The sequence below is a fragment of the Leuresthes tenuis genome, unplaced genomic scaffold (assembly GCF_036924035.1).
Source record: "Leuresthes tenuis unplaced genomic scaffold, fLeuTen1.0.hap1 SCAF_15, whole genome shotgun sequence".
In the NCBI taxonomy this organism is placed as follows: domain Eukaryota; kingdom Metazoa; phylum Chordata; class Actinopteri; order Atheriniformes; family Atherinopsidae; genus Leuresthes; species Leuresthes tenuis.
Window position 1 is genome coordinate 24,539,753 of NW_027325369.1, and position 22,448 is coordinate 24,562,200.

General features: G+C 39.9%; 2 protein-coding genes across 5 annotated transcripts; one reads left to right on the plus strand and one right to left on the minus strand.

Moving 5' to 3' along the window:
* Positions 1–5,288: 5,288 nt before the first annotated feature.
* On the minus strand, positions 5,289–18,047 carry acp7 (acid phosphatase 7, tartrate resistant (putative)). 4 transcript variants are annotated; one of them, XM_072365908.1, is made up of 15 exons: positions 17,908–18,047; positions 16,653–16,778; positions 16,410–16,525; positions 15,737–15,937; positions 15,453–15,635; positions 14,197–14,222; positions 13,254–13,351; positions 9,660–9,722; positions 8,856–8,970; positions 8,553–8,666; positions 7,973–8,039; positions 7,659–7,726; positions 7,498–7,569; positions 7,031–7,168; positions 5,589–6,925 (listed from the first exon to the last, which is right to left on the minus strand). In XM_072365908.1, the coding sequence occupies exons 3-15, from the start codon at positions 16,516–16,518 to the stop codon at positions 6,860–6,862; spliced, it is 1,320 nt and encodes a 439-aa protein (XP_072222009.1). In that variant the 5' UTR covers positions 16,519–16,525; positions 16,653–16,778; positions 17,908–18,047; the 3' UTR covers positions 5,589–6,859. The 4 variants fall into 4 exon arrangements, with proteins under 4 accessions (XP_072222012.1, XP_072222011.1, XP_072222009.1 ...); XM_072365909.1 differs by lacking the exon at positions 17,908–18,047 and adding an exon at positions 17,362–17,443; XM_072365910.1 differs by lacking the exon at positions 17,908–18,047 and having other exon boundaries at positions 5,588–6,925; positions 16,410–16,530; positions 16,668–17,061.
* Positions 17,462–21,283, plus strand: LOC140270716 (KATNB1-like protein 1). The gene is made up of 10 exons (XM_072365912.1): positions 17,462–17,658; positions 18,750–18,859; positions 18,987–19,024; positions 19,114–19,390; positions 19,489–19,604; positions 19,675–19,725; positions 19,804–19,893; positions 20,030–20,134; positions 20,643–20,736; positions 20,837–21,283. Exons 1-10 carry the CDS (start codon positions 17,553–17,555, stop codon positions 20,867–20,869), a joined length of 1,020 nt encoding a protein of 339 aa, XP_072222013.1. The 5' UTR covers positions 17,462–17,552; the 3' UTR covers positions 20,870–21,283.
* The last annotated feature ends 1,165 nt before the right edge of the window (positions 21,284–22,448 follow it).

The following is a 22,448-nucleotide window of genomic DNA, read 5'->3' on the forward strand; positions in this document are numbered from 1 at the left end:
GGGCAGCCAGTGCCCACACAAAACCATTTCCCAGCCACGAGATGATTTGCTTCTCTCTGCCCAAATTCATGCCGTGGTTTGTTTAATGGGTGGTCAAACATGCTTATTGTAAGGCAGAATAAACACTCCAAGTCATGTTTTTGTTAGCTTCCTCGGCTCCTTGCAGTGAATAGTAACAAAAACAGCATCAACCTGTTTCTACTATCACCCAAGAGAAGTGTAAAGTGCTGTCGGCTTGTGGTTTAAATTTAGTTTTGTGCATTCACTAACAAATCAACGCCTGATACAATGTCTGGTTTGACCCTGACTCTTGAGTAACACTAAAAGCTTTGTTAGGCTGCACAGAGGTGCTTTGAACTACATGCATTTCAGCATGTAGTTCCAACTGAGAGCGGTATGAATGTTTAGCAAAAATGTAGTCATAAAGTTGTAGATATTCATTCATAGAAGACATTTAGATCGGTTTGGGAACCACTCTAAATGCACATGCAAGAACTTATAAATCAATAGCTTTTTGGCCTGTATGAGCCAGTGTAAACAAGTATCAGAATTTGTTGATTTGTTGACAAATGATGGAGATGGAGCAGCAATCCTAAATAGAACAATTTATATAATGTGCAAGTATAAGTATATGGTTGGTGGGAAAGACGTAGCAAAGTTTAAAATTGCCAAAGTTCTCAATAATCGAGGGACCTCTTGTGAAAAATTTAATCAAAAGCCGATCCAAAATGAATGACTAATCAACCAAAATCCAAATCATCCTCAGCTAGAAGCTCTTCATGAACAAATTTAGCATATTGCTACCAGCATCTGACCTTTTTAAGTAGCCTGTTTAGGAGCATTGCATTGAAATGTCTTATTTTCTTACATTAAAACTCATCCACAACAAACGCTGCCAAGTTTACTCCCCAAATCTTTGCAATATGAATCCCTATGGTCTGCATATAGAGATGTAAGGTATCTTCACTGGTCTAGACAGGGGACATACCTGTCTGTCTTAGTCCAATAGATACATGTCATCAGATCAAGAACATCAATGTCCTTTATGGCAAAACCACCTGTTTTTCCTGGACAGACTCTCTGAATATTTTATGTTCAGCGATTTGAGACATCTGTTTTAGCAGGGAGTCAGTCACACAGATCGCATCCAAAGTTGGTTTTACATTTTTTTGCCTTTTTAAGAGTTTTACATTGCCCATTCATTTGGAATGTGCTCTCCGTAAACACTGAAAACCACCTTACCGTAAGTAAGACAGTCTAGTGTGATGACGCTCTTTCATAAACAACACTGGATATCGTTGCCTCAAGATGATTGCCTTTACAGCCTGAAAAGCGGCTTTGAGGATAGAGACAACTGTTTTATCCCTTACTCAGCAACACGCACCTTCCTTCCATTGACACAGACACATGCATTCCATACCCATTTTTGGCCAGTGCCAGATACACAAAACAATACACACCATTTGATTGTTCGCATGCTGCCCTGCTACGCATAAACTTATACTGAGGACGTAGTTTTATATTGCAGACTTGCCAAATGTGGATTAGAAAAAAGAAGCTAACAGATTTTTAAGAGACTGTGTTGAGCACAGAAAGATGTATCAATGCTCACTGCTCAGCCAGTAGTATTGAGGGTATCAGATGAGTTACCAAAGAAGAGCCTGCAAAAGCTCCCTATGGGAGAAAAGGTGTTGAAATATTGTATCAAGTCTCAGGTCAGGTTAAGGCCCCGTCTCAACACTCTCACAGAGCTAAATGATTTTCTTTGGGTACTGCTGGGATGGCTTACGACTTGGTGATTGTCATGTTGATTAGTAGCAGCAGGTATGAGTTTAAAGTACCCTAAAGGGCTTGCAGCTTTCTCAACTCAATTTGTTCCTCAACGTGAGCAGTTTGAAGCGTGGCCTCTGCACATGCCCGGACCCAGATTCTAAATGTGACATTTTTAAGGCAGTGAGAGTTTAAAGTTTTAAGTGCAAAATCCTTTGCAATCGTAAATCACCTCATTCCTATTTAAAAGCTTTACATTCTCAGCTTCGAAGGAGTTTTTGAGTTACTGTCATTGTAAAACACCAGGCATGTAAACCACTCACTGACCTTTTCTTTCCTTGAGTGCAGATCTCCAAAGGGGTGGCTTTGTACCTGGAAAGACAAAAATATTCCTTTCACCTCAACACAGCCTAAGCTCTGAACTAAGTGCTGATCTGACTGTGATTAGGGATCAACAAGTACATTACATTCTCAGAAGAGGCTCCAACAGTAAAAGGCCTCCCTGAATTTTGGAGCTAAGTTTGAGAACATAACAGCCTTAGGCCTGTGCAACCATTAGGATGCTCGATATGAATAATGAGGCTGACATTGTTCTCATTCTGGTCTTTGGTCAGCTGGAAGAAAACTGCTTTGCTGTGCAATTTCCCTTCCAGATAGTTAAGTTGCAAAAAGAAATTCAATGAAAGGTAGCTGTAACACAGAACAGGCTCTTACAGGTGATAAAGAAACCCAAAATGAAAAGGGTTACTTTGATAAAAACGAAAATGCTGTAGAATTGCATGCCTCACTGCATAGTCTTGCGCAGTGTAGCACAGCAAAGCTTTCTTCTAAGTCAGTCACTGGCAAGCAGTCTTACATCACTTTGCTGACAGATCAGGCTTAAACAATATAGCGACCCCAAAACTATGCAGGCTGATGAATGAGATTTTTGGGAGGACTAAACAGAACCTAACACAGACTTCTTGTACTGGGTGACATGCCCCCAGTTCTACTTGCCAACAGCAGCCAATCTGGTAGCATAGCCCTGTTGTCAGCTCTCAAGATCCTTCAAGTGTTGAGGCTTGGAGTTAATGAGTTGAGTCTCTGCCCCATGGCACAAATAGCACTTCCTGCACTGAGAGGAGACTCAGGTTGGCCTGCAGTATCCTTTGTCTGTATAAACGACATGACCTGTGTATCCTGACCTTTTTCGGTTCTGTGGGAAAGATGGATACCTTGAAAATTAGAAGATACTATAGCGTGGCAAACCCTTTCACTGGTGGAGTGGGGGATGTAGATGATAGCCTCCGTTCTAGCCAGAGTTATTGCTTTGATAAATATGCAGCTTCCCTAATGGCTGCCAGATAAAATGCTCCATTACTTATCAGGATTGATGGCTGAAAAGGCGGTGCTACTGATGACTGCAAGCTACGAGTTGCCTGTTTATGTGTCTGTGGTCAGCACTACATGGAGACTTTGCCAAACCATCTGTAAATGATCATGGGCAGTAAATCAATTTTTTCAGAAGTGATGGTTGACTTAGGTCATTAAACCAACTGATCCTTTACACTGGCAGGATCCTGCCTGTTTAATCTGATATACCCACAACCCTGCCAGAGGAGCACCTCATTGACAAACACCTGCAGTAATGATGCCATTAATATAAACTATATTGAATTTCACATTGTTAAATATCTTCCTTTTGTCACTTAATAAACTGGTGTTTTGTCCCAACCCTAACCCTGCTTGCAGTTGAACATCATGACAGCATTACAACAACAATTTGTTGACTTAATTAGCTAATTTGTCGTTGTAAGATGACAGAGAGATAACCTCGATAAGCTCGGAGGTATTTCTGTCAGATGAAGATGGCATTACCTTTAATGTTTGCCAGAAATGATCATAAATATGAAACTATATACGATGTCTGCTGCCAACAACACATTGTGATGGCAGCATGTAGCAGCTGTAATCATTACCGTAAAATGAAAAATTGCACCTTTTGCTGCAAATGAGCTAAATAAGCTTAGCTTTGACAACATAAAAGCCATAAAAGGCTGCACAGCTTGTGCATTCTGTTCAGTAAGTGTCGATGACAGGATTACAAATTTCTGTTTGGACCATGATGGAGTATAGTCTAACATGAGAGTACAATCACTGTCTAATAGTCAGTGGAAAAATCTCACATTTAAATAAGATCTGAGCACTTTTCATGGGTGACCTTAAGTCATTTTTTAAAACATCTTTCTAAAGAAGAGGACGCTCTGGGAAAACTGCAGATTTTGACAGCAGACATGTCTCCTCGTTATATTGACATAACTCACACCCCTGTGTGCTCTGTAGAGACAGGACACGTGCTGTCTGGCTCCCAAAAAGAAATTTATCAGTGAGGATCCCTAGAATTCTCGTTCAATGTTATCTCAACCCAGGCAGCCTGAACTCCCATGTCTTCAGTAATTCTGCATTTAATCAAAACACCCAGTCCGGTCTGTTTTGGTTTATATTTTTCTAATGTAGAGAATGTGTTTATCATCTGCTCTCACACACTTTGTGCAAATATGAAACAAGACAGTGTCAGCATGGACACAGCATGCTCACTCACTGTTACTGTTGATGCTATGTTGTGTGGCCCTAAAAGTTACTGTGGCGTTGAAAGTGGAATTATGGTAAGAATGTGAAGTGACGTGCCGGGGCAGACTGTACTTGGTTGTTTTGTCTTGGTGGTGGTCTGAGGCCGGTTAATAGCAATGCTTTGGCTCTGGATGAGCACTGAGCTTCTGGATTGATTAAATATCCCCAAGATCCAGCATCTGACAGCCCCTAATTCATTACACACATCCCCCATGAGCTTGGCTTAACCCTATGATCAAACGCCGCCCCTTGATCATCAGTGGAGGAAAATACCACACAGAAGCCTCTCGTGTCTCCTGAGGGAGTTTGTTGTTGAGTGTGAGAGCAACTAAAGACTTTTGCAAAGAGATAAATAATGTTGGTAAACCACAGACTTTAACTGAATAAAGTCTAAAGAGGTCTCAGATAGGCTTCGTGACTTATTGGTTTAGAGAATGAAACATCTGCGGTCCTAAGAGAGTTCATTACTTTTAGGCTTTACTCAGCCATAAGCTTGGGAACAGATTTATAGCTGTCGATGTGTCATAAGAAATTAAGTTACTGCGGGGAAGCTACCCAAAGGAGGAAGACTAAGGCTTGCTTTGACTCGGTCATCAAATTGCAATGAACTGCAACTGGGTTACAGGACAAATTTCAGTCAGATGACCCCTAACTGCTGTTTGCAGTGATCTGCACCATCAGTGCGAAGATTTAGGCTTCAACGATTATCTGTTTTCTTTACATTCGAAGGTGGAGATACACAATTTCTGTGAAGTCAGGCAAAAAAAGTCAGAACACACTGAAACTTTTAATTGATGAGTAAGTTCAAGTAAATAGTTTTGCACTATTTAAGGCAAAAATAGTTTTCTACAAACAAAGGCCCTTGACAGAAAAACAAACTAACCTGTGCTAATAAACACATCATATTTCAGCGACAGGCACGCAGTCTGAAGTGTGTTATTTTCTCCCCGCTCTTCTTTTTCCTGGATTGCTATCAAATTGCCAGAAATCACATGCGATGCAAGATGAGAACGTGCACGCTACGAGTCCTGCTCATTATTTAACGCATGATCCATCCATCTGTTTTTGCATCACACATCGAACATAGATAGATGACTGAAAGACAACCAAGCTTTGCAGGATCTTAAACGTAGTCTCTGAGAGTTCTAAACAAAAGCTTCGCTCTGACAGGACTAATTTGTCTCTGGAGCTCTCGGCTGGCACCTGCAGCCTCGTCTTCCTTGGAAAAATCAATGTGGTAAAACAGTATACTGACTCCAGCATAAGCAGGTTAAAGGTTAGAATCTCAGAAGTGCATGGCTTTCCCTCCAAAAATACTTTAATAAGCCTGCAGCACACAGAAAGCATGCAAGTGTGAGGTGTGATTTTGTGTGTCTGTCTCTCCTGCCAGACACCACTGTGCTGCGGGGTGTGGACATCAGAGAAAAGTTCAACAAATTTGTGGTTAGTTACAGGCATGCGGCCGACGCCTGATTAGATCTGTTTTTACTACAAGAACCTGACATTGTTTTGACATATCGGGTGAGCTGCCAGACGGATTCATCTCCATGTTTTTTTACTTTCATTTGGGTGAAAAAAAAGTGTTTAAGGTTTAATTTACAGCATCTCCTCTTATAGTACTGCATGTGCTTTGGATAAAAATGTCCAAATAACATGCTGCATGTTAAGTCAAGCGTGTTGCATTAACGGATCATTGATTTTGTATTTGTACACTTTGTCATGTCAACAGAATTATGCATAAACATGATTTCACTCCAGGGGTTGCAGACACAGACAGGAACATCCACACTGGTTGTCTGTCAGCATTCATCCCAAACAGCCTGAATTAATACATTCTTAGTTAAAACACCTTGTCTGACTCTGCATGTGCTTCAGCCACAAGTATCCTTGTGTTACATAACAGAACTTTTGTGCAGACATGGACTTCCACGAGTCTTTTCATCTCAGATCGTGACAGCCTCACAGATGTACTACGGAGTAAGCTTCCAATATCCTTATAAGACTAGCCAAGTCTGTCTGCTAGTTACAGTGAAAGGAGAGACATCTGATCTGTTTAAGTGTGTTTGCAGGTTTGTGAAATGAAAATATGCCCTGAAGGGCATGGAGCTTGGTGCCTGCCAGAGTCTCTTCTGTGTCTGTTGTCACTCGATTATTCAGGCAGCACGAAAGGGATCTCCACGTACCTGTTAATGAAGTGTTAAACTTCAACTAAAGTTTGACTGTAGTGATGGATTAAAGTGAGCAAATCCAAAGGTTTTAATCCGTGATCACAAACGTTAAGTAAAGCACATTAGAGTCACACTTTATACGTTTACAGTGGATGATCACCATGTTGCAGTCTCACAGCTCATGAAACAGAGGGGAAATGACAGAAATCTCACATATGCTTAATTAAAAAACAGGAATGAAAAACATTCTGCTTGTCTGAAGCTTAAAGTGCATTTGAGAGCAGATTTCCTTTTTTAAAGAATGATCGTCTTCATAACCAGGCAGCGAAGCCGTGTTTTTCTTTCACCACCCATATGCTGTCAATCACTTTGCCATACTGGAACACACAGAAAAGTCTTTGTCATTACTTGAGAAAAACGCCTTTAAATGCAGTCTTACACCGCTGCCACGTTTGTGCACATGTTCCTTCACGTGTGTTTACCTGGTCATCTGAGACCTGTTCCAAGTAAAGGTGGGTGGCGTTAATCACTTGCATGCGGCTGTAGCCGTAGTCTGTGCTGCGAAAAGCGCTCCACTCTTTAGGGTTTGGGTTGAACTTGTCAGTCTTCTCTCTGCAGCCCTGTGGAAGATTCAGCAATCATAAGAAGAGCCACATGCTCGTATTTGACATTTCAGCTGGGCCTGTGCCTCGATGGGAGCCTGGCTACATTCTGATATGCTGATGACTAATCCTGCTGTGGCTGGATGACAAAGCATGCCCTGCACTGCTTGCCACCACATCAGAAATCACTTAACCGCAGGAACAGCCGGTACTAAACTTATGTGGCAGACCAGCAGCTGTACAGACAGAGCTGTGTACAATACATGACAGTGTTTTTGTTGATGTTACTGCATGCACTGATCTATGCGGAAAAATGTTCAGTAATTCATTGATGTGAAAGTACTTACAGCAGAGCCTGTGATAATGTGAACTGGAGCCTTAGGGTTTACATATGGCTGCTCTGTGCTGCCATTGTGCACCTATAAAGAGACAAACATAGTGAGTATAGATCACAATGCACAACTGGAGACAACATAGACTGTAAAACATTGAGAGTGCAGAAGGTGACCTTGTCGCCATAGACTGGCCAAAGTCTCTCATATGTGTGCTCGTGTGCCCACAACTCCACATCCACCCCTGTTAAAGACATTTAATGAGAATTCATTTTAATAATCATTATTTTTACAAAAAAAAAATCTACACAAACAGCTTAGTTAAAAAAAGAATATACTGCAAAAGGTTTTTCAGATCTTGTGCCGGTTTAATTTTGAGAATTCTCTGCAATAAGCAAAAGCTTAAGATCAGAGCAACACAAACTATCCGTCACAATTCAACAATTAAAACTCTATGAAATAAACACATGGAAACACAGGAGAAGCATACCATAGCTGTAAAACAGATCCTCTAGACCAGGAGCTGGTGGTTTGATGTCATTTCTCCCCAGTCGGACCTGGTTAATAACAGAGAGGAATAGTGACAGTATGAAAACACAACACTAGCTGTTGCGTGAAACGCTCTCTGGTAGAACTCCATCATACCCATGCCAGCCTCACTCCAAACAGTGTGAGTTGCTGAGAGAAGCAAGTCAAAGTGGAAACTATTTGGTCCAAATTACAGAGATTATGACAGTGTACCATACTTGTTGTGATGTGGCCTGGCCGGTCTGCAGCACGTATAACACGTCTGCTATGAGAGGCAAAATAAATCCTGTAATTTGGTTGATGAGATAAAATCAAACTGTGTTGCTCTTTACATAACTGGGAACACAACATAAAAAACAGCAGTTGCTCGGACAATTCCTGCATGTTTTAACGTAATGATATCACTTATCTTGCTTTGCTCTATTAAATAAAATTAGTCGTATCATTAAAATGTTAACAATGGAAATGACTCACTTTACACCAACAAAATCACTTATGTTAAAATGTAGGAATAAACTGATTAAAATGTGTGATTTACATACAAAGGAGTCAAAGTTGGTGCAGTCGTCCTGGTCGTCATCAGAGCAGTACATGGGTCTGTGGCCCATAGTGATGATCCATGGACGCAATGCCCTGTTCTCAGGCTTGTTTGCCTCCTAAGTCAGAACCCATACATGTACCAGATTAATATAAAGAGAAAAAAGGAAGGAAAACTGTCTATTTGTAACAAAATGAGAAATAAATATGTGTATAAATAAACACAAGCATTTTTGATGGGTACAGATCAAATTTGTTTCCTCTGAGAAGCAATAGTGTGCTAAAATGGAGAAAGGGAAGTCATTAACCTCTAGGTCTTTCTTCAGCCATTCATATTGCTTGAAGAGAAGATCCAGGCCAAATTCGAGATAGAAGTAAACCTCTGTGGAGAGGGAGATGATGTGTGCTGACCCCAGGTTCCAGCTGCAGACACATATCGTAAAAATGATACACAGCCTTAACCCAGTAGAGGAAGCATGCTGAAAGCCCCCTGATAAGCAAGAACAGGCCTCAGTTTAAACTTCACATAGTGTGAAAAATATTCCAAAATCCAGACCAATACTTGCCACTGGCATGCTGCTGCTAAATGCAATAAACTCTCCCTTTCATTCAAAAGATGTTACTATGCTGCTTACATGTCAACTGTACATGGTTATTGAAAAAGTACATGTAGGCGACTGTGCTCTTTCCCTCGATGCTAAATAAAAGTGAAGGGATCTCTGCCAGCTGGCCTGTCTGCATCCAGGCCCATGGAGAGTAGACCTGTGGTTAAGCAGGGTATTATCTTACTATCTGAGAGAAGGAGGTCTGTAGTGAGCAATGAGTCACCAAGTCAGATGTATAGCTCCTTTGTGTAGTCTGAATGTTTCTAAGATAGAAGAGACAAGCTCAAAGAAAAAGAAGGGAGCTCAGCCCTCCTTTGCTGACTTCTACAGTTCACTAATGCTTACTGAAATACAGCAGGAGCTTTGATACACTTTGTTTTTTAAGCAAATAATTTATCTTTGCTACTGCTGTGTGCACAACTTACATCTGCTTCCAATGATACAACATTATATTCTTTTATCTACTTAAATGCATTGAAGATAACTCAACTAAAGCACCTTCCCTACCTGTACCAGAGGCTCTCAGTCTGACCCGGCATGCTGAAGCGATTCCTGTAGTTAGAGAAGTTGCTGTGAACAAACAAGATTGTGAGAAACGCAATTAGATGGACTGATCATACAATCTGCATTCCTCGAACTTATAACAAACAGTAATTTGCGCCACAAACTGATGCTTTCTCTTTGCCTGTGGTGCATACACCAGAGGTTTATTTAGAATACTTGAGAGCTCGAGATAATTCAGAACTGTCTCGAAGATATGATCAGCCAGTGGTTCCTAAAAGAACCTAAATTTGGTCCAATCCTTTTGTTTTATGTTGTCATTTCATCTTGGGAGAAGACTAAAGGCGGTATATCTTCAGCAAAAGCAGCTATCAATCTGCCACAAGCTTAGACACTTCAGTTGGCCTTGGATGCATCGTGCTCTATGCAAACTATCAGAGGCTGCATTTTATCAATCAAAGGCAGCCTGAACCCCATAAAATATTGCTAAAAGATGCAATTTCAAGTCATGAAGGAATCACATTTATAACAGGGTTAGATTCAGCTTTGAGTCATAGCAGTTCTTACTGATTGAGATATAGCAGTTTGGTTGCAGTGACCCGTCCCACCTCTGTTAATTTCACTGCACCAGACTAAATGGACCATCCACCATTAAATCTGAACACTAACAAGCTGCTAAAACAGCACCAACCACTACAGTCCAAATGTTACAAAGGGTACACAATACAAAAGGGAAAACTCTTTTGTGGAAAGTTCTTCTAGACTCTAATCCACTGCTCTCATTTCACAGATTTCACTTTCAGAATGAAAGAGGGAGCCGGACCTTTCAACGGACCATTAACCAAGCGAGGTGATGGGGATAATTGTTTTCTTATCTTACATAAGTGAGGGAAAAAAATGCAATATCCTCGACAGCAGCCGTTGTGGGGTGGAATAGTTCAGATCCCTGCGCTGGCTGGGTTAATGCAGGGTTAGAGGTAACTGGAGAACAGCAAGGTCGCAGGTCAAAAGCCAGGAATGGGGACACAAAAAGAAAAGACCTTTACTAATGCAGGATGGGTCGAAAACTAATGAGGCCTGTAATTTCTGCGGGCAATGAGGTCACATTTAAATGATACGCATGATAATCCATAGGTTATTTTATGGGTTGTGGAGAATAATTCTTATCTCAACATCACTTTCTATCAGTGTAAGGTTGCTGATCATACGAGTAACTCTCTTATTCCAAACCAAAACCACCAAAAACATCCACAGAAACAAATGCAAACTCTAATTCATCAAAATAACGTAAACATTGGATATTTTGGTAAAGATACTGCGTGTCCCTATTTTACTCAGTCACGCTAAAAGAGGGCCAAAGAGACAAGATTTCCTGCTGAGCAAATCCGTTATGATCAGAAGTTCTTATTATGGCACAGAACGAGGAGCAGTCGTAACACGTGTCCATACTCCCATCTTGTGGCTGGGAAACATACGAGCAAACACTTGGAAGCATCTGGGTATGCACTGTTTAGCCAGTAGAAATAAACAACCGCCTTTTTTATCAGTGTAAGAATGCAAATATTCCCTAGAAATCTAAATGGTGAGTATTAGCATATAGAGTCAACGGCAAACTGTAAAGTCTGCAGTTCAGCAGAGGAAAATCTGATGGAGGTCTAAATTTGTGTTGTTAATCAGCACGAAGGAGGCAGCATAACATAGTCATTCTCTCACCCAAAGTATGCTTGAATCCATGTGTGTTTCCTTTTTTGTTCAAATGAGGCTGAAATAGGAATTTGATGAATGTCAAGTTCAATGTAAATAACCCGACTCCTTAAACTGACCCAACAAGATTTTTCCTCTTCATCAAATCTTCCCTTTCATCATCTGACAAGCTAAATCCAGGAAGTAAGACAAAATGAAGGAAACAGTTGCAGACCTCAGTAATCATATCACTAATTTCCATCCCTCGACATTGTTTCAAACGATGACTGTTATTTCCCATTTCCTCTGAAAGCCTGATGAACGATCCGCTGTATTTGTGGAACAAAGACAGTGCTGATTGGGGATTTAGCATCTTCTGTTCTGATCCGCTGTTCTCATCCTGCTGGAATGCTGACTGAAAACTTCTGTGGTCGTGCTTGCTTCAATTGCTTTTCACCCATTAGGTTTTGAGGTTGGAAACAGAGACAAACAGAGGTGCAGCGAAAGAGCACAAACAAAAGTGAGGAAAAGCAGTCACCAGTTGCGGAGAGTATTTGGATTCTGAACAACACCACAGAACAAAACACACATGTGGATATCAAAGCGGGAAAGGAGTCGGATTTTTTAATTATGTAATGCTGTGAGCTGGTTCTTGATATCGGGTTCTTATGTCAGGACCCAACGCCAAGAAAAAGAGACTACTGTTAGCAACTCTTTAATAACGACCAGACAAGAGACATATTATGAATTGCAAGGCTGACTGAGAAATGTCCCAGTACAGCAGTGGCAAGTAAATATTATGGTGCAGGAACCATCTCTAAATGTTTCAATATGCAAGAGGCACATAACTGTCTTCATTGGAATTTAAGAATATAGACGCTGCTGATCCTTGTGATTAAAATCATATGTCAATGGCTGAGAGTTGTGTGTTGTTGACTCTAAATGAGCAGAATTAGTCATTTAACATGAACTAAAAACATGCCGAAACAATGTACCTGTATCTGAAAAATGAATTCCTTCAACCTAATGAGCTGGAATTATAGTATAATACTTACAAAGCTAATATGAAGAAGCACACATGATGAATGTGTCAAATCTGCATATACAGTCCCTCTAAAGGCTAGTTTCATCATCATTAGCTAAACTACAAATTATTTTCCAAATTAACTGACTGATCTTCATCTGCAATTGCTTGGCTCATTACTATTTTTTAAAATTGTTTTTCATTTAATTTCTGAGCTAATTGTAAAAAGCTCAAAAATCTGCGATTTTCCACGATACAAAATATCAGGCAAAGGAAACGTTGAAAAGTTTCATCTTCCATGAAAATAATGACTTGAACCATGAAATTAGCAAATTAAGATTCATTCCATTGTATTTTTTTGTCTTCCTCCACAAACTTTCTCAGGCCTACATGTGACTAACACATTCAGTGATCATGAGTCAAAAGGCACTCAGGGATCCCGCCATCACAGGCTAACTCTGGGGATTTCAGAACAGTTATTTAGCTGATGATGATTCCCAGTGAGATAAATGCTTGTTTTGGAGAGCGACGCCTTGTTTAGACGTTGGTGGTTGGTGATGTGGCCTAAGCATTCAGAGACTAAAATAGCTCCCATCTGTTCAAAAAGTACAGCGAAAAGTTTCTGGTACAACATAATATGATAAACTGTTGGCCTCACCAATGTGAAATACAACATTCACTGCAGTTTTTGCCCAAAACCCATTAATGACTCTTGTACCTACCTGACCTTTGCTAGAACACAGCACACGTGTAAAAACACTGGAAAGCACAATTGAAAGTATAATACAGACGCTTTCTGTGTTGACTCACTGATCAGAAATGTGTCATGATATCTTATTAGTTACAATGTTAAGTAGAGGGACAGGTGAGCCATTCACATGGTTTCTACGTACTATGTAGCTTCATGGTTGCCTGGACAGGTCATGTAGGGCACGTAGGCTGCTATGGACTGGATCTGCCTCATGAACTCATCTCCAATCCTGGCATTGTCCTGCAACAGTGTCATTTAACTGTTAAATCTGATGCTGAAGACGTTCCCGGTAAGACATCCATGTTTAATGGTCCTTCACTCACTGAAATTTAAGAACAGAATAATTCTAAAAGTATAATCACTATATCGTTCCACAGGGTGCAGCACAAAGCAAAGCACATGGTTCATTGCTGCCTTGATGGCTTTTACCTGCAACAACCAGACAAAATTCCCTTTCCCTGTTTTTCTCTTTATCATATAAATGAAGCCACAGGATGTGCTCTGACTTTCCAGCTGAAAATATAACTCGAGCGAATGATGGTTATTAATTTCTGAAGAGGCCTGCTCATTCAATTTATCCTTCTCGCCATCTGAAAAAACACATTAGTGATGCAGGATCTCATTTAAAGGGAAAATGATATTAGCATCCAAGACAAGGTTATGTCCGCTAAATAGCCAATACGACAGCCAGGAGGATTTCAAATAAAAAAAAAAATGTTATTGGGACTTCGGATCCGTGGTTTTGAAAAACACCACTTTTATTCATGAAATACTTGGGCAACGCGACCCAGCTTCTCCTCTTTCACTAAAGCCTTAAGGCATTTCAAAGTAATGCTAATCATCGGCTGAATGTCTCAACCACAGTCGAGAGCCTGTGTATGTCCTAATAATAAACAGTTGTGTGCTCTGTGAGGAAGGCAGCGGACGAGGGTGAAGTGGCTTATCTCATCCATCACTGTGACATTACAGAAGTATCACAGCGGTTTGAAGTGCTGATGACAAAAATCTGCATTCAATGATCAATTTTAACTCAGTACATGTTTTACCATTTTTAACATTATAGGAAAGATTGAAGGGTAAAGTACCTCATGCATATCGTAGGCAAAGTCTCCTGTGATAAAAAAAAAGAAAACATCCGCAGATTAGAAATTAGATATTTTACTGTTCGACAACAATGTGCAAAGAAAAGTATGTGCATCCCTGGTGAACTGTGACTTTTAGCTGTTTGACATCGCTTTCTCCCATAGTGCTGAATGAAATGGAGCGTGTTTGCTAAACATGACGCCTGCTAAACATCCAGTTATAACTGGGGAAGTTGGAAAAAGAGGAAGCTGTCTGACTCTGCTCACAAGCACTTCTGAAGTACAACCACATTTATGGCTTCAGAGGGAATTTAATCCATAAGCAAACTAACCAATCAGTGTTACTTAATTTTGAAGCTCCTACTTCAAATTCCTGGAGCTATAACGCATACAGTATATTGATGAATCTCCACTTCTGCTGTATGAAGTGTCACATCAGAGCACAGTCGTAGGATTATTGACTGTACGCTGTGTTTCATAAAGCTAGATTATGTGAAAATGACACCAGACTGCACGAAATAATTGAATTGAATTAAAATCAAATTACTCCTCACATCAGGCTGGCTGATCTGATCATTTAAAAATGTACTATGGAGAAAATACTAATTTGACCATCTGTGAGGAGAGATGCAGTAGAATTTCGGACAATCGGCTCATATAGACGTAGATGCAGTAAAAGAAAAAAGACTAATAGTTCATTATTCATTTCTATATACTATATCAATACTGTATTGCCTGACTTTTCATGCATCTATTGTTTTCTGCTTTTTGTTGCACTTCAGTGGAGAGACTGTTTAACTTGGTGCTATATTTTGAAGTCCAGTAATATTTAAAGAAAACATTCTTCTTCTTCTTTTTGGGTAGGATCAAAAGCAGAGATCGGATCTCTGAGCAAACACATTGTACAACATACATCTGTTTTTCTTTTAAGACTCTGCAACCTACTGGCATCTTTAACCGTAAAATGATAGAAAGCAAGCATGTTAAGGGAGTTCAACCTTTACAGTCCAAAAGCAAATATTGTAAATGATGGCTGCTATGCTAATTGCAGCAATTACCACACTGATGTAGTTCTACTTTGTTCAACAATACTGTGGGATTTCAGCAAGCTTATTTAATTTATGTTAACACAATCTGTTGTAAGCAGTGCCGGGTGTCTGCGGATGACTAATTCTTGGGCTCCCGCTACTAAAAATTAATGACCGTTTCATTGCTTTTAGAGGGCAGAATAATTATATTAATACCCATGGAGCGGTTACCTATGTGCAGGATGACATCATACATGCCAAGCTGAGTCTCCTTTTGCAGACGGGCCAAAGACTGAGGGTTCTCATTGCCCAGATCACCATACAGAGCAAACCTGGGGCTGAAACTCAAGCTGTCGTTCAGCGCAGTGAAAGAGAACACATCACTCCAGCCTTCATCACTGCCACAGTGGTAGACTGAAAAAGAACATGAAAAAAAGTTCAACACTATGTGTTTAAAAGGTGAGACTGTCTGACAAGCAAAAAGTACATAGGAGCAATATCCCAGCACCACCCACCATATGTGGCAGCAGGTTTGAGGTCTGTGAGGGTCACTCTGTGAATGAACATCTTCCTCTTCTCCTCCCCCGAGTCCACAAACAAAGTAACATCCCCTTTGGTGCTCATCTCAAAGAGCCGACCTCCAAGAAGGCCGTACTCCACCTTGCTCTCTGTCCTATTGAAGGTGGTCCAAGTCACAACCATGGAGCCTGGTACTCCTGAAAAGAAAAAATAACTTTTTATAAAAGTCTAGAGCTGCTTATGAAAAAGCTGACTATGCAAGAGAGCTGCTTTGATCTTGCTGCTGGCAAAGCATATAATGCAAGCTGACAACTGGCCAGGTACTTATTTCATCAAGACATTACCTAGTTAAATGACTACCACATGTGCCCTTAGCCTCCAACAGATACTGATTCAGAGCACATACCAGGGCTCTGGATTAGTTGTTGGATGCTGTTATTGCAGGGAAAAAAAAAATCTACATCTCTTGTCTTATAATAGCTATATCAAATAAGGTAAAGTGAATTCGAACTTCAGTCAACTTGTTGCAAAGCAACAGAAAGTTAAGAAACATAAATATTTATTTGCTTTCATCCTCATTACTGAGAGATTTGGAAAAAAAAGAGAACACTAAATCTGCTTCCCTCAAAGAAAACACACAAGACTGACAGAGATTGTTTAAACACTGACCTGCAGAGGAGAGGTGCACCTGCTCAGGCTGTGTCCAAAGAGGAGGAACACCGAGCACCAGCAGTGGTGCAAGGCCTAACAAGGTACAGGCAGCATGAACTGGCCCCATTTTAACACTGGACTGTGGGAAAAAAAAACAGAAAAAACACACACCCAGAAATCAGAACGGCAATATCACCAAAAATCACATGACAGTCAGAGAACTGGGACACAAAATGTGGATAAAAAAATACTAAACACCACAGTAACTTAATTTACGTCGTTGGCAGCTTACACAGTGCTGACTGGTAGGTGCACGCAAACTCATAGACCGTGTCTCTGGTGAGCAAGTCCACATCAGTTAACCTGCAGTCAGCTCAAATGATTAGACTGCTGAGCCAAAGCAGCACAGTCAGCAGGAAGGGCAGAAACAGATGATGTGTCAATAAAATCAGCTGATCTTTTTCATTGTGCAGTCAGGGAAGATGTGCAGTCAAGGCAAGTTCAAGTTCAGAGAGGCTAAATACAAGCCAGAGCTAGCCTCGGATTAGTGAAGTGGTTCAGAAAAACACTATCAGTGCGGTGGCTCACGAGGATGATAACAATTTTTTGTTAAAGCCAACACACAGAACCAGTTCATCTCATTTACACTGTCCACATGGTTACAATAGAAAGATAAGCTGACTGGTCAGGCACATGCTAAAAACTGCCAATCCATCCACTCATCCATCTATTTTCTAGATTCACTAATACAGTTGTTGTCATTATGGGGTTTGAGGCCTGTCCCACTTGTCATTAGGGAGAGGTAGAGAATACACTCTGGACAGGTCCTGAGTCCATCACGTGGCCAAAACATTGACAAATAAAACACACAACCATTTATACCCACTCTGACTTAAGCTCAATTTCGAATCATCAAATAACCTAACAGGCATGTCTTTGGAAGACGTTCGGACACCCGGTGAGAACCCACGTAAGCACAGGGAGAACGTGCAAACTCCACACAGAGAAGCCGCAGCCGGGACTCGAACCAGGAACCATCTTACTGTGAGGCGATCGTACAGCCAATCGACGTCCACGGCAAACGTTGTTTTGTTTTGAATTATGCACTCTCATTAGCTCAATGGTCGCTAGACGGTGCATGGTGACCCAGCTGCGTTATGGATGGTCTTATTTATATTCGCTTACACGGCGGCATTTAACGTTAGCAAACTGCCAGTCGCCTACAAGAATGAAAAGAAATACTATTTGTTACCGACGTCGAGGGAAGGTGAGTACAACAGCAACGGCATTTAGTCTTCTAATCTTAGGTATTGTACCACAGTGATTTTTTTATCAGTGCCATGGATCTATATTTCGCTGAACACCGGTTGTAACACCAACTCTAATTAACTAGCCTTTTTGTCTTATTAGCTGTTAACTGGCTGGCTTAAATATTCTCCTTACATAATTATCTGCTAATACGCTATAACTGCGTATTAAAGACGGCAGTTTATTTTATTCTCTGGACAACACTTACTGTTTGACATAACAGGGCATAGTGTGGTTTCCAAATGCAAACGTCCTTTGCTCAGAATAAGTTAGCTAAATATAAAACTTAAAACACAAGAGCAACTATTTGCTGTTTAGCCGGAGCTTCTAAACTACGTCATTCCACAGAAGGAACTGCAATACCCAAGAGGAGTATGGGAAATTGTGTTTTTAGGGTAGATGACTTGGTTTACTGAAAATCATTAAACTTGCAAATATATGTCTTTGTATTTGGATTTTTTTAAATTACTACAATAATTTCTCACATTGTGCTGATTATTTTTCTTCTTCTTTTTTAAAAGATATTCTGTACGCCAGGGTAAAAGTGTGATACAAGTAAACCTTTCAGTGCAGCATATACAGTAATAAAAAGCTGCTGAATTGAGGGTTTCTGGCTCAGAGTATGATAAGAAAATAATTTTGAGAACTGGAATTCTCAGTTTTTAACAAATAGATATCACCATGAAACCTCTTCAGATTATTACCTTAATTGTTCTCTGAAATATTATTATTGGAAATGCAAAAAACTTCGACAATAAATTTAGTTTTCTAATGCAATATTATTATAATATTATCAACATTATGTAGATTTTAGCAAAACAGTCACCTAAATACGTACATTTTGTCTGTCCACTACTCTGAAAGAAGAGATGTTCTGGTAGCAAAAAAGCTTAAAATAAATGCTTAGTCTATACAACCTATTTTTATTAGCATTATTTATTAGTTTTTAGGTTTATGTTTAAAGGGTTGTGTGAGGTTAGGTTTAGATTAGGTTTGTTGTATATCCAGCAATCTGATTAACTGATTATGAAACTGCTTTTATTTCTTTAGATATAATGGACTCCAACAGTGAAGATGGAGAGAACAGTGTTGATCACGCCTTCTATTATGATGCGGCGCATTACAGAGTGAGCTATGCTCAAGGGAGAAACACAAAAGAGGTCAGCTCCGTGACGCATTATGATACACAAATCTATTTGTAAGTGCCTGAGCATTTGTGCCTGAGCATTTTATTTCTATTTATAAGCACGTTAAGCATCACCCATTCTGCCTTATTTTTCAACGCAGGTGAAATATGATAAACATGAGGAGTTCAACAAAAAGAGGTATTCAAGTGCTTTGTGTCTTTTGTGTCTTATTACAGCAGCTGCACCATGGTTTTGTCCAGTATGTCTGAATATTTTACCCTGTCCAGGTATCCGGTTTGTCGCTCGGGCAACAACCCAGGCAGAGTGAAGCGGGTGGTGTCGTGTAAGAGGAAGACCCATCATCAAACAGTGGCTCGGAGGAAGCAGCTCGGTTCTGGGAGGACGTTTGAAGCAGCAAACAAGGAAAATGAGATCAAGTGCTTGCAAGACGCACAGCAGGAAAAATTCTATACGGACCCATCAGAGGTCCCACTGAATGTCAATAATAACTACAAGACTGGTAGAACTGGTTTGGAGCAGGCTGACTACTGTACACTCTCTGAGGTGACTATAACAGACCACACCTCCTAATGTCCCACTTGTGTTTTATGAGCTACTGTTTTCTAATTTGAAACCGTCTGAACATAACAATGTTTTTTCAGCTCACAAGGGATCATAACACAATGACAGATGTGCTGTTTGGAAGAAACCTACGACTCAAGGTGGCTTTAACACTGTGGCAGAGAAATGTTGGAGAGTTGTTGACATACTTTCTGAGGTATGTTCTGTGCATTTGCTGCGTACGTGTGTCACGCTGGTTTGTTACGCACATCTCTCTCTTTCCACAGAATCCAAGACACTGGTGTGATTGTTGATTTTCTACCGCTGATATGCAAATGGTAAGCTTTGAGTCTTGCAAGAATCTTACAAACACTGACAACAAATTGAGTAGATGCTTTGTTTTTCTTTCTCTGCAGTATTGATGAGGACTCTTCCAGGATAACCATTGGCTGTTGTGTTGACCTCTTTCCTTTAGTTAGGAAAGTCCTCAGCTGTCCATATGAAGAGTGAGTGTTTCTGCTGTCTTGTTTCCAAATGCAACTATTACAGACTGAAACACATGACACCCACAGAGGGGCAAAGATGATATGCATCAGGATATTTACAACAAATGTAATTCATGGTTGACTTCTACCCTTATAGGTATCTTATTGTTGGTTTAAAATGGATACATTCGGTTTTAAAAAAGTGGTGGGAGGAGCTACGAACAAGTGGCTACAGTGGTTCAACTGAACCTCGGCTGGATGAGTGAGTATCTGTGGAATATTTCTTTGATAGCCTTGAGGTGCAAAACACAACATTTTACAAAAGTCGATGACAATCTAAAAGACAACAAAAGCAAAAAGGTGATAAATAAAAAAATTGGCAAAAAAAATCATTTTTAATTACTTTTCACAAAATCAAGACAATATTTCACAAAACACATTTGTTTGAAAAGCCTTTTTTTCCTGCTTTGCTTTGCATCTACTTTTTTGCTTCCTCTTTGATACGTTCTTGTCTTTTATGTTTTGTTCTCGTGTTTTCTGAAATAACATGTTTGTTGTATTTTGCACCTCTGCACCCCAGTATCTTCAGATAAAGATACGGTGCGTTGCTGACAACTATTTAACACATTCAACACAATGAAAGCAATCGTTTTTTGTAGTTTTGTAAGAAAAAATGTATGTTTTGAAATACACCGTAGTTATTTATTACAGCAATAATTGACCAAAATACCTCAACAAAACTTTTGTTTATCATCTGAACTTTGCTGCAGAAATTTCCAGGTTTTTAATCAGCAGTTATGGGAGTTATGGCAACAGGAAACTCTCCTAAAATGTGTTCCAGGAGCTGCAGGAGATATTGCCAAGGTCAGTGCAGTTACACATGATGTACAACTTTCAGAATTTATTCAGAACCTTTTTACATAGTACAAAAATGACTTGTCTCTAACATTGTTTTTATTCTCAGGTTGTTGATTCCTTCCTGTTTCAACTGAACTGACAGCAGTGAGGATCCGCACAATATCTTTATCAGCCAGCAGGCTCCCATAATATAGATAGTCTTCAGTAGAAGCCATGGATGAAGCTGCTATTCTTTCCAGTGAGAGCTTTTTATATTGTACTGTGGGCTTTATGAGATTGTACTGTGAGCTTTATGTATTGTGTCATTAAGATACTGAGAAGATGCAATAGCAATTTAATAATGCGTCAAATTTGATTTGAATGTCTCTTCAGTGACAAAGAAGGGTCACATTACTCATATTAATAATAATAATTATTATTATTATGAGAGTAAGGGGGTTGAAAGTTTGACTGAATTTAAATAGTTTTGCTCAATGGTGTGTTTTATGTGTTTTTTATTGCCAAGTGCTCAGTTGATAATAAAAAGATATTCCATGTTGATTTTTCCAAATGAGTGAGTGGTATTTTTGACGATATTTGTTGCAACAAAACATTCCCCCTCCCTCATTTGAAGCAATAATTTGTTTTATTCTTATCTGAAGAAAAAAAAGACACCTGAAATTCTGTGTAAGCCATGTTCCACATCCACACCAGTGAATGTCACACCAGCTTCACTGCGGTGCTTAAAATACGTTCTTGAAGCTGGAAACACAAGGGAGAAACACTTTGTTGCTTCATAAATGTTTTTGGGTTGATATCAACACCATATGACATGCACATATCCACAATATCAACAAGGGAGTACAAAGCCATGCACTGTACAGGTCAGCAGAAAACAAGTATTTGCTGCAGTTTTCCCACAGAAGCACAGCCACTCATCTTCTGGAACCCTTTCCAAGCCACTGACACAAGTCAGGAGAAAATATTGGCAGCATTTCTTTTAAGACATCCAGCCCCACTGGAACATTTCTGAAAAACTTCATGGCTGGTTATCGCCGAACTGAATGCTGTATCACACTGAGCTGTTAAAAAGTTAACAGCGAACAATTGGTGCTTAGTTATAACAATTAGAAGTGCTTAAAGAGAAAATAAATGGATTTCCTTCAGTTTTTTTTTCTTATTTTGCTTTTATTTTTATTTTTTGGCTGACCTTTTAAAATATATTCTTTTAAGATATTTTTTTCAAAGAGTTTTTCCTGGCCAAATGCAGTATGGTCTGTGTTTGGGGTGTGAATGTTTTACCAATTAAGCAACAAAGTACTGTACCACAGGCTTTTTTAGTTGTTACTGGCTAATGGGAAGTTTCAGGTATTTATGCTCTTGAGGTGTCATTCTGCCTTTAGAGTCTTTCAGGTCTCATGTGTGTGGCTAACAAACACATACAACTGGCCAACTGTCCTCAGGACCATAAGGGTTGTTGTTATTGGTGGACTTATTACCCACTTGGTCATTGTGTGAAATCTTGTCAAAGGATTTAAGGCACAAATGAGGATGAAACCACCTGAGGAGGAAAGTCAAGTCTGTATCACAAGTGTTTGAAGGCAACCACTGCTCTTCAGAGATATCTTTTCCAGCTTAACATATATGGCTTCTTTCATTCATCTCTGAAACCATCTGTTTTCTCTGTCAGAAATGTACCGTTCTGTCCTCAAAAGAGTGTTTCTTGTCCTTCGGATGCA